The sequence below is a fragment of the Aegilops tauschii genome, chromosome 2 (genome assembly GCF_002575655.3).
Source record: "Aegilops tauschii subsp. strangulata cultivar AL8/78 chromosome 2, Aet v6.0, whole genome shotgun sequence".
In the NCBI taxonomy this organism is placed as follows: domain Eukaryota; kingdom Viridiplantae; phylum Streptophyta; class Magnoliopsida; order Poales; family Poaceae; genus Aegilops; species Aegilops tauschii.
Genome location: NC_053036.3, coordinates 10,820,379 through 10,833,193, shown reverse-complemented (window position 1 = coordinate 10,833,193; position 12,815 = coordinate 10,820,379). Strand labels below are relative to the sequence as shown.

The following is a 12,815-nucleotide window of genomic DNA, read 5'->3' as shown; positions in this document are numbered from 1 at the left end:
TTTGTATGATGGCGACTACATTGTCGGTGCTACAGGCCGCGCTCCAAATAACTTGTAATGACAGGTGCCTGTCCTTGAGGTGCGGCAACCCCTAACGCATGATGCTTGACGGCGATACTCCGGTGCACAATTGGGAGATATGTTACACCAAATGGATCTTCGCATGCTCCAACAACTGCATACGGTAGACTAGATTCACGACGGGCGCCAAGACTTGTTATGGTTTGAAATAGCGAAAGGCCAACTTGGCGTTGGCGCGATGCGTTGGAGATGTCTGGATCTATGGCTAGACCCGTAAGAAGACCCAAACACCAAAGGCGAAAGATCGATTAGAGCACTTGCGGTCCGAGAAATCCTTCATCCGATGTTGAGCTCGGTGGAGATGTTGTCGAAGCAGCATGGTTGCCAGGCGACGATCCTAAAGTCAGACTTGTAAATCTAGTGCCACTCACACCTGATTCCGCGCGTGGAGATGCTGAAGTGGTGTGGTTGGTGACCACAGAGAAACAACGTTGTCTTGATAACCAAGTGGCATGATATACTGTACCAGAACTCAACCACATGAATCCATTGACTCCACTTGCTCGGGTACGAACTAATGAAACATCGAATGTAGGTCTCAAAGAAATGATTGACGTGCGGCCAGGTCGAAGCCCTAGCTGGTGGTCCCTGATTGGCCCAACATGCCGCGGTAGAAGACGTGGAGCGCGTAGGCTTTGCCGTCATGTGTGACCATGAAGTCGTAGCCGACATCGAAGGAGTGGATCATATTTCTCTAGAAATGCAGCGAGGCAATAGGGTGGAAGAACTTCATGTTTTCGTTTCCCTCGCGGATTGCCTCGAATTTTCCTCTTTGTTTCCACCTCCCCATGGCTTTCTTGAAGGACGGAGCCAACACCTCCCATCCCAAGCCTTGTGGCGCAAGGCAATCTCATCACCTGAAAGAGGACGGAGTTTGTGGGTACATTGAAATCGAACTGGTTTCAGTTTCTAAAATCTAGCTAAAGTTACTGATTTTGTGGGAGAAGCTGGCCAACGTTGGCACCGGGCACCTAGTCGGTTTCTTAGTCTAACTGTATCATGTAATTGTAAATATAATCTGATCCGATCTTAGTTCTTTGTAGAATCCACATCCACACGACAGCAGAAGACATCACACTTCATCATCGGTATCAACTTTAGAAAAATGTGATGATGATTATGATGATGATGATGATGCATGTACCTCTTTCTTGTAAAGCAACATTACTGAGACAGCTAGAAATAAATACTAGAAGAGCATGTGGTGGATAGTTTGATCTAGTAAAAATACAAAGTTTACTTTAAGTTACATGAGATCCGCAATACATTTAGTTCAATTGTACTCCGTATACATGAACATATCTGTTTATAATGTATGAAGTAATTTACAACAAGAATTACATTACACGAGTATTGAAATAAAATTAGACGGGCACTCCTCGTCGTTTCCTCCCGGGATGTAAAGCACTACCTGCACTTGTGTCCTCAGCATGACTTGTAACAAAGCGGGCAAATGTGTTGCGAGGGGGTATCCTTGATTCCCATGAAATTAGAATGAACTCTTCTTTGGGTCTAATGCTAGGATCGGCTAGAAGTTCCCCCAATGTCACACTTGGTGATTCCTCCTTGATTGAAGCATTAATTGTATAACGTCTCATGCTAAGTGGGTGCAAAGCAAAGTCCGTTATGTCCACTGGGTGGCCTTGTTCTAGAAGTGTGCTTGGGTGCACGCCATATATGGAGATGTTTCTTTTAACATATCTTATTCCCCTGTCCAATATGCAACGCCAAAACTGAACATCGAGGTTCCTTCTCAAGACATCTGCATACATATTTGTTGCGACAAGTGCGCCTTCCATAGCGTGCAACTCCTTGGAAAACCCATCTGCTATTTGTACTAGTCGTGGATGTTCTATGGGATCTACGCTCCCGAATGCCAGTGTCTTGGAAAGATACCTCAACTCATCATAAGACAGAACACTTAGAAAAATAGGTTGCACTGATCCAAACCGGGCTAATCTTTTAAGTTTACTTATGATGATGATCCTACTTCCGATGCTGATTCTTATGAGGAAGGAATGAAACCTTTTCCAGTCATCGTCATCCACATCAGAAGCAAACTCAATAACTACCAACATCGTCCCAAACATGGTCCTTCCATGGTCAAGTATCATCATGAGGTTATCTCCATTCAGGTGCAAAATAGAGGAGAAGTGTGAGTGAACCCTCTCGTCGCGACACACATGAGCAACCAATGTTTTCTTGCCAACTCCAACACCACCTATGATCGGAAGAATTGCTAGTGCATGATCACCTACAAGGTTGTTCTGCTCCAACAAGAAGGTCAAGAGCTTTTGCTTTTCGGCGTGTCTGCCCAACATGAAGTTGTTGGTGTAAAGATAAATATCATATAGCCTACGAGACATTCGCTCACATCCACCAAGAAGCACAACAAATTCTGCCATGTGAGCGACAACAATTTCTAAGCTTTCCAAGGCACCATCTGACTCGAGGCTCATGGCCTTGTCATCCTTCTCACTATATGTTCGAGAACGCTTGAAAGGAATGGCTAGATACAAGCTGCTACTAGATGGGTCATTGATGCTAACCTTGTCAAAGCCTGCCCTGTCTTGGAGGGATTTGTACCTCAAGGTGTCCAGCACGCGGTATCCTTTGTACATAGCCTCTGAGAGCATCTTGAGCTGCAATAACATCCCAGAGTTGGTTATGTACCGCCCATCCGCCTCCTCAACAACGATGCTCACTCTCATCAGGAGGTGCTGCAATCTCTGCACCACCTTCTCCTCGGATTCTGCATGGTTCAAGGAGGATTGGTACTTGTTCTTCAGGAAGGAGATGAAACGGCTCACTAATTCAGCTGTGACTACAGATATGGCAGCCTCCATAGCAAAAGCAGGAAGACAATCGATGAGGAAGCTGCTGGTAGATGTCTATGGAGTCTGGACAAATTAACTTAGCCTCTCCAAGTCTCGCTGAGTTTTGTCGCACAATAGAAAAGTCTCCAAACAATTGACTGCGACAAGTTCGAGGGTGGGTGATACACGGCTGCTAACATGTATCCTTATAAACTACATGTACTTGTATTGTATAATGGTCTAGTACCCCATGGAGTACACAAGTTGCTCTGCTAGTAAAAACATGTGAGAATGACAAGCCAACTGCCCAAGCGACACGGAAAACATTAGCTTGGGTTTTTAGTATTCACGGTAGGTAGGTCCAAATAAATATTGTTCCATGCTAACTTGTAAATTTTAAATATCATTATATATGTGCTCTATCTAGCAAGGTTTGATGGTCGAAATTGTTTGAAGGGCTAACAAGAAAATTAGAAGAAATGCAACTTTTATTCTGAAATGTTATCAAAAAACAAATACACCTTTTATAAAGGAACGGAGCGAGTATAATTTAAGATCTTATTGCATCCAATACGAGTCATAATATAAGATCTTATTACATCCAATATGAATATTACATCCAATATAATATATTCATTGGACGTAATAAGATTTTACATTATGAGACAAAGGGAAGGGAGTATCTTCTCTTTCTCAATTATAAAGTTTGCAGTTGGTGGTCCTACGTTAACTCCCGTGCCCCAACTCTTTATCTCGGCTCTTTCAAGCGGGCCATGCTATAGAAACCTAGGAGGCAACAAGTCAATTAAAAATTCATCTCACAGTTCAACTCCTGTACCTTTCTTGTGCTGCATACTTCCCTCAATCCAAGTCCATCTGACAGGCCACCACTAACATATCTAATCTGGTTCAACCGGTTCAAAATTCACATGCCAAGTCTCGGTACACCGCCTGATTCTTTCCTGATCATTTTCATTGTACTGTACTTCTCATCAGCGTCACGATCAGTCTCCACAGCAATGCTTGTCGTAGCAGCCGGAACAAAGCGGAGGCGTATGCCCTGCCAGCGTGCTCGCTCGCAGTCGCCGGACAAGGTCGCGCGGGAACTGCGCCCGTCCTCATGAGGGCTGTTCTGCGTTGCGTCGACAAACAAGAGGGCCGTCTGTCGTGCATCATCGCCTCTCCAGCTTTCTCTTTCCTGCTTCATTTGCATCTTGACAAAGTACACCTTGTCTAATCACACCCCATTCACCTTTTTTCGATAAAAGGCGCTTTTATTAACTCAAAATGTAGCATCAAACGGATACAAAAGCATGATGAGTAACACACGGCCTCTGCATAACGAAGATGCACACAGCCAAACACCAAAAGTTTGATACAGAATGAAAATAAACGAGAAACCGACATATCAGCAACAGTAGAGTCATATAAGACCAACACTCTGCCTATGTCGAAGAAGGTGGTGGCCGATCCGGAGATTATGCTCCCACTCATGTTGGGTAAAAACCCCTTGGCCACCCGCTCCAACCGCGTACACACCGCCTTGAACAGTGATTGGTATTCCGTTCGTTGTAGCGTAGACCACATACGAAGCAAGTGCGTACAGCGAAAAATAACCTGCAAAGCAGAAAAGTTTATGTTTTTAAAAACAAATTATTTCTACATAGCCAAATCGACCACAATAAGGCATACCCTCCCACCCTCAATAACGTTTTGACCCTATTTAAAATACCGTCCAACCAATGACCAAAAATATTGGCAACACTTGTGGGCGGATATAAATTGGACGCTATTTGAATGATTGACCATATAGAACGCACAAGCTTGCACTGAAAAAAGAGTTGTTTGATTGTCTCACTGTGAGTACAAAAGCTACACTTCTTACTTCCTTGCCAATTGCGACGGGCAAGGTTGTCTTTGGTTATAGCACAACCCCCCCCCCCCCCCCCCCCCTCCGAAGATACCACGTGAAGATTTTAACTTTTATTGTAATCTTCGACTTCCAATTTTTCTTGTCATTATCCACTGGGACCTCTGAATGCGTGAGCGCATGGTACATAGAGTCGACTGTGAAGGACCCAAATGTAGTGAGGTTTCAGCGGAACACATCTCGTCCTTGTGTCAGCTTAATCGAATCCAATCTAGACAACAGATTTTGCCATGACATAAGACGGGGGCCGATCAAATCTCACCTGAAAGAAATATTCAGCGGGGATGAACTGAGGACATGTGCGAGAGTATCATTCTTACTACGAACAATGCGGTGCAAAGCAGGATATTGTTCTCGAAGGCTGGCATTGCCTAGCCAGTTGTCCTCCCAGAAACGAATCTTCGAGCCGTCGTTTATCGCAAATGATCCAAATGGAAAAGATGCTTCTTTACCGCCATTAGGCCAGCCCAAAAGTGTGAGTCACCAGGTTTCCAATAGGCCTGGGACATATCCTTTTGGTCTAGATACATATTACGTAGGAGGGTTTGCCAAACACCATCCTCAATAAGTAGTTTGAACAACCATTTACTATGTAATGCATGATTCTTGACCTTTAGGTCATGAATGCCAAGGCCACCTTGGTCTTTTGGCTTACAAACCACGCTCTATTTGATCAGCCTATACTTATTCATTTTACTATCTCCTTGCCAAAAGAATCTAGATCTAAAATAATCCAACCTTTGCAAGACCCCTTTTGGGATTTGGAAAAAAGAAAGCATATAGAGAACCATATTTGTAAGGACAGAATTGATCAAGACTAGTCGTCCTCCAAGAGAGAGCAAATTGCCTTTCCAACTACTCAGCCGTTTCTCTAAGCGCTCATCTACATGTTTCCATTCCGCATTTGTGAGACGCCGATAATGAATCGGTATTCCCAAATATTTAATTAGGAATTGGCCTTGTGCACCACCCAAACAGGTCAGCGTAATTGGCTGCCACCTCATTGGCTTCTTCAAAGCAGTACAGTTCACTTTTATGGAAGTTAATTTCAAGGTCCGACATTTGCTCAAATGCTGAAAGCAATAGTTTCAGGTTTCGAGCCTTGTTCAGGTAATATTCCATAAAAAGAATTGTATCATCGGCACATTGCAGAATAGAGAGGCCACCATCCACAAGGTGTGGCACTACTCCTGCAATCTGACCATCCTGCTTGGCACGATCAATCAGAATAGCCAACATGTCAGCAACAATGTTAAATAACATTGGAGACATGGAGTCACCCTGGGGTAGTCCTTTTTTGTCTGAAAGTAATGTCCTACATCATCATTGACCTCGATGGCCACACTACCTCCAGTGAATTTTTTTTGGATCCACTCACGCCATTTATCGGAGAATGACCATTTGACCTTGTCATAAGCCTTTTCAAAGTCAATCTTTAAAATTACTCCACTCATGTTTTTTCGGTGCATCTGGTGAACGGTCTCATGTAGGATTACTACTCCATCAAGTATATTTCTTCTTTGCATGAAAGTTGTTTGAGATGGCCGTATGACATGATCAGAAACCGTGTTGAACCTATTAGTAGACACTTTGGTGAAAATCTTGAAGCTGACATTAAGGAGACATATGGGTCTGTATTGCTGAATCCACTTAGCCTCCTTAATTTTCGGCAACAAAACGATCTCACCAAAATCAAGCCTGAATAGTTCAAGTTGGCCGGCATGAAGACAATTGAACAACTCCAAAAGGTTAGTCTTGATGACATCCAGAAATTCTAATATAATTCTGCAGGGAAGCCATTAGGACCAGGAGCTTTGTTATGTTCCATTTGGAATACCGCAGCTCTCACCTCCTCTTTAGAGAAAGGTGTCGTGATGATAGAATTCTCTTCTGTCATGACATGTGGAATATCATCTATTCTGGTCTCGTCAAGGGTGAAATTCCCTTGATCTGGCACCCCGAAAAGAGATTTTGTAGTATTTAGTGATATAACTTTTGAGCTCTACCTGATCTTCGATCCTCCCCTCATCTTGATGGAGACTAAAGTTACACTTCTTCCTATGCTGACCGTTGGCGACCAACTGGAAATATCATGTATTACTGTCTCCTTTCAAGACGATGTCAGCCTTGGATCTTTGGTAATATTTGATTTCCTCTTCATGAAGAAGACGTGCAATCTTCTCGTTGGATTGATTTTTCAATTCAATCTCTTGTTGAGACAAGATGCGAGTTTTTGCGATTTGTTCGAGGTCATCAATAATAGTTGAGAGATGTTGCTTTTCTTTTTTGTACCACCCATTGGCGTGTTTCGCCCATCCAGAGATGTATTTCCTTATGGTTCTTATTTTAATGTTCCATCTCTGAATAGGTGTACGACCAACGGCTTATGATGGATATAGCTACATATTTCGACTATGAGATATGACAGATGGATGTCAAAACTGCTTTCTTAAGTGGAAATCTGACAGAGGATGTATACATGATACGATCAGAAGCTTTTATCGATCCAAAGAATGCTGGAAAGGTGTGCAAGATTCAAAGGTCAATCTATGCTTTGAAGCAAGCATCAAGGAGCTGGAATAAACGTTCTGATGAAGTGGTAAAAAGTTTGGCTTAAAATGACGAGGAAGCTCGTGTATACAAGAAGTTTAGTGGGAGCTCTGTGGCATTTCTAATATTATATGTAGACAACATATTGTTGATTGAAAATGACACTAAATATCTTATACTTGTAAATTGCGTTGGGATTTTTTCCGAAGAGGAGGGGTGAAGCAGTACAGTAGAGATAAATATTTCCCTCAGTGAGAACGAAAGTTATTGAATGAATAAGAGAACCACACAAACCTTCGTTAGCAGCACCTACACACACAAAAGCAAATACTTGCAAGTATTAATTCTAATAGTGATAGATAGATAAATAAAAATAAAAGTAAATAAAAATTATAAAATTACATCAAAGCATTTTTTGGTTTTAATAATATGATAAAGGTACCTAGGGGCCATAGTTTTCACTAGAGGCTTCTCTCTCGAGCACATTGCATATAGTGGGTAAAGAAATTACTGTTGGGCAATTGATAGAAAAGTGGATAGTTATGACGATATTCATGGCAATGATCACACATATAGGCATCACCTCCGTGACAAGTAGGCCGACTCCTGCCTGCATCTACAACTATTACTCGATCAATCGACTTCTATCCAACATGCATCTATGGTATTAAGTTCATGACAAACATAGTAACGCTTTAAGGAAGATGACATGATGTAGACAAAATAAACTCAAGCATTACGAATAAACCGCATCGTTTTATCCTTAATGGCAACAATACAATACGTGGCTCGCTACCCCTTCTGTCATAAGGTGAGGACACTGCAAGATCGAACCCATCACAAAGCACCTCTCCCACTGAAGATATATCAATCTAATTGGTCATACCAAATGGATAGATCAAAGAGAAATACAAATCTATCATAATCATGCATAATAAAGTTAAGAAAAACTCAATTACTTTCAATGAATAATCTGTTCATAAACCCACAATTCATCGGACCCCAACAAACACAACGCAAAAGAAGATTACATCAGATAAAGCTCCAAGAAGATCGTGGAGAACATTGCATTGAAGATCAAGGAGAGAGAAGAAGTCATCTAGCTACTAGCTATTGACAGGTCTGTGGTAAACTACCCGCCCGTCATCGAAAGGTAGCAAGGATGATGTAGAAGCCTTCCGCGATCAATCCCCCCTCCGGCAGAGTACAAGAAAAGACCTCTAGATGGGGTAGCGGAAGAACAGGAGTTTGCGATAGCGGAAAAAGTGTTTCGGGTGGCTCTCTACGGGTTTCCCTATATTTCAGAATTTATAGAAGTGGAATTAGGTCAGATGGGGCCATGTGGATCCAGAAGGTAACAGGGCACGTCCTACCCCCCTAGGCGCGCCCTGTTGCCTTGTCGTATCCTCACTTTGCGTCTGGTTTCCTCCTAAAGCTTTTAGGGTCTCTTATGTCCAGCAAAAAATCCTCAAAAAGTTCCGTAGCATTTGGATTCCATTTGGTACTGATTTTCTGGAAATCAAAACAAACAAAAAAGAACAATTGACACTAGGCACTTGGTTAATAGGTTAGTTCCAAAAATGATATAAAATAGCATAAAAATGCAAATAAAATATACAAGATTGATAATATAATTGAAACAGTCAAAAATTATAAATACTTTAGAGACGTATCAGTATCTTGGCACAATAAAATACTATTTGAAGAGTGTATTTTCAATGAAAGACTTAGGTGAAGCTGCATATATATTGGGCATAAAGATTTACAGACATAGATCAAGATGTATAATAGCACTAAGTCAGAGCATGTACATTGACAAGGTTTTGAAGAGGCTTAAAATGAGGAATGCCAAGAAAGGTTTCTCCCAATGTCACATGGCATAACACTTAGCAGAAATCAATGTCCCAAGACTATTGATGAGTAAGTGCAAATGAGTGGAGTTCCATATGCCTCTGCTATTGGCTCCATCATGTATGATATGATATGTACAAGACTAGATGTTCCTTATGCGCTAAGTGTTAGTTGCAGATACCAAAGTGATCCAGGAGTAGCTCACTATATAGTAATTAAAAATATTCTAAAGTACCTTAGGAGAACAAAGGACATGCTCCTGGTTTATGCAGGAGATGAAGAACTCGTTGTAAATTGTTACACCGATACTAGCTTCATGACTGATATAGATGACTATAAATCTCAATCGGGTAATGTTTTCACACTTAATGGTGGTGTGGTTGTTTGGAAGAGTTTCAAACAAAACACTGTTGCGGATTCTATGACAGAAGCAGAGTATATTACAGCTTTAGAAGCTTCAAAGGAGGCGTTCTGGATCAAGAAGTTTCTTGAAGAAGTTGGTGTAGTCCCAAGTGTGATGTATTCAATGGCTCTCTATTGTAATAATAGTGAAGTTGTTGCTCAAGCAAAGGAACCAAGATCACACACGAAGTCTAGACACATTGAACGCAAGTATCACATTGTCTGACAATATGTTGAGTAGGGCTATGTGAAGATTCTCAAGATTCACACGGATTTGAATGTGTCAGATCCAATGACGAAGGCTTTAGCATGAACGAAGCATGAGCAACACCGGATAGTCATAGGTGTTAAAGAGACTATGTAAACTAGATTATTGACTCTAGTGCAAGTGGGAGACTGTTGGAAATATGCCCTAGAGGCAATAATATTAGTATTATTATATTTTCATGTTCAGAATTATAGATTTTATATTCTATGTTATAACTTCTATGATCCTGGAATATGCGATTCAGCGGAAAACTCATATGCACGTGTGAAACGATAAACAGTTAAATAAAAGGTTCCTAGTCTTGCCTTTGGGACTAGCTCAGGTGTTGTTGGTGATCACGTTTTCTGGATCTCAGGATATCATTAAGTGCAACTATAGTCCTAAAACAACATTGAGATTATGACATTAGAAGAACAGTCATATTGAATTGACCCAATCTTGGTTGTCATGAATTGAGTTAATATCGTTTGTAATCAATAGTAATAACACGGAGTGTTAACGTGTGATTTTGCTCCTTAGGCAATGATAGTATCGTGGTCACTTCTTACCGTATGATGGGCTTTGTGGTTGCTCAAACGCCACCTGGAACATGCTGATCATAACGACAACTTATGGGTTCATCCGAAAGTTTGACAAGTGGCCGGATATCTCGAGAGTGGAATTTGCTCCACCGGCGATGGACCGATATTCTTAGGGCCCATTGGGTGTGACAGCATCCATCATCGTCTGGCCAGACATAGGTGACTACGTCACGGGGATGTTAGAAAACAATAACGAGAAAGAAGAACAAAACTGGTAATGAGGATTTTGGTATAGTGAGCATAGTGATGATTCAGGACGATACCGATGCATCCTGGGTTTTGTAAAGTATAACGAAGGGAACATCACATGGTAACCAAAGGTTCACTCGAATATCATTCGTGTGCTCGTAGGGTTTGATATGGACGTCCATGGTCGCGCTATCGGTCATTGAATGAACGGTTTCGTTCATGTCTATGAGTTCTGAAACTTTGGGGTCACAAGCTTAAGGAAATCATGATTTGCTGAGTGTTAGTAGGACGGGAGTGATGAGAATATAATTGTGTAATTGTTTCATTAATATCCATAATAGTTCCGAGAGGATCCAGAAGTGCTTCGGGGTCACCGGAAGGGTTTCGGTGAATATCGGGTAATACCGGGCATTACCAATAAATGTATATAGGAGAAAAATGTTTCCGGCGATGTTAAATTATATATATAATGATCTAATAGTATTTAGAACTATTTTATATTTAATTTAATATCAACGGGCTTTTAAATCCTAAGAGGTGGAAGTCATCTTGGGCCACAAGGGCCCAAGAGGGGAGGCACCCCTTCCTATAAGGAAGGTGGCCAGATATGGACGGGGAGCAGTCACACTCCTCCTCCCCCTAGTAGGTGCACCAAGGGGGAAACTTTCCCCCTTGGTGGCAGCCATTGCTCTCCTCTGTGGCCTATATATACTCGAGGTTTGGCGCTCTTTTAACACACAAATTTAGGAGGCTCCTCTTGTTCTTCCCGTTCTAGTTCTAGTTGGTCCTAGTTGACTAATTAGAGCTAGCCTAATCCTCTTGTCCTCACATAATTAGAAGCCCTATATGGTTCTAATATCCTACCTATAATTTTTCGGCGATGATTAGCTCTGGACAACAAAGCGCTCCCAGATCATGAAGGTTGCACGCTTGCAACTAAATAGAGAGGTCGTGCTTTTGGTCTCCAGTTCGAGGGATTGTTCGTGGGCGGTACGAGGGATCGTTCATCGACGGTTCGAGGGACTCCAAGTAAGATCTACACTGACATGTTCTTCTTCTGCTGCAACTCGGTGACAGTAATGATCGTGATGCCAACCCATTGTGCATCTTCATATTAGATCTTTGGTGTGCGTAGGTGCGAAATTCTTCGTTTTCTACTACATTTCCCAACAGTGTGGTGATGCATGGTTTCATGGCCACAAATGTAAACTAGCTCCTTCACCAGATGTCCTAACTAGAGAAGACCCCACAGACCAGCATAAGGAACAAGAAGAACTAGAAGAACAAGATAATACTGATCAACCACAAACTTAAGAACAATGCATGAAAATATCATTGCAAGCCATGCATTTTGACAATGTCAACACCATTTCTATTATGGTTTTCATCGGGGGAAAACAAGCTATTGCGTTTGTGGATTCATGCAGCAATTCTACTTTTATAAAGCTTCAGTTTGCTCTTCAAGTATCTTACACAATTGTAAATGATAAAACAAGAGCATTCACTACGACAAGTGGAGGCAAGCTCTGGTCAGGTTATTTTGTGTGAACAAGAACTTTCACTGTTGGTGGAATATAATTTCAGCAATAGTTCAGGGTTTTGGACCTCCCAAGTCATGATATAATACTTGGCAGTGATTGGATGGCCAACCATACCCCAGTTGCATTTCACTATATGTAACCCTAGGAAAATCACTGTAAGGAAAAGACAAAGAAATTCATATCATTATACCAACTCATGACACTCTGTCGACAACAACTGAAATTGAGTTTCCTGAAGATGCTAAGTTAGTAGCTAGTGGAGCTCCTGGTTACGTATTGCAACTTAAAAGGGATACAACACTTATTGTTCCTGAGAAACAATCTATTGCACCTGAAGTACAGGAACTCTTGCCACAATTCATTGACATTTTCAAGGAACCAGAAGCCCTTCTTCCCAAGAGAACTTGTGACCACAAGATACCATTTAAGGAAAAGGCATTTCCTCCTAACAGAAGAATTTACAAAGTGCCTCACATGCAGAGGGGTGAATTGAAGAGACAAGTTGGTCCGAGGGTGAGATCCAAAATTATTACAGCAAGTGAAAGTCCATACTCCTCTCCAGCAATTCTAGTTATGAAGAATGATGACACTTGAAGGTTATGCATT

At 41.7% G+C, this 12,815-nt stretch overlaps 1 protein-coding gene across 1 annotated transcript; it reads right to left on the bottom strand.

Moving 5' to 3' along the window:
• Positions 1 to 1,445: 1,445 nt before the first annotated feature.
• Positions 1,446 to 2,927, bottom strand: LOC109754166 (disease resistance protein RGA2-like). The gene has a single exon (XM_020313089.1). The coding sequence runs from the start codon at positions 2,925 to 2,927 to the stop codon at positions 1,446 to 1,448; it is 1,482 nt and encodes a 493-aa protein (XP_020168678.1).
• Positions 2,928 to 12,815: the final 9,888 nt, after the last annotated feature.

Excerpts from the sequence above, each read along its gene's own strand:
- LOC109754166 (XM_020313089.1), bottom strand. The coding sequence starts at position 2,927 with ATGGAGGCTGCCATATCTGTAGTCACAGCTGAATTAGTGAGCCGTTTC.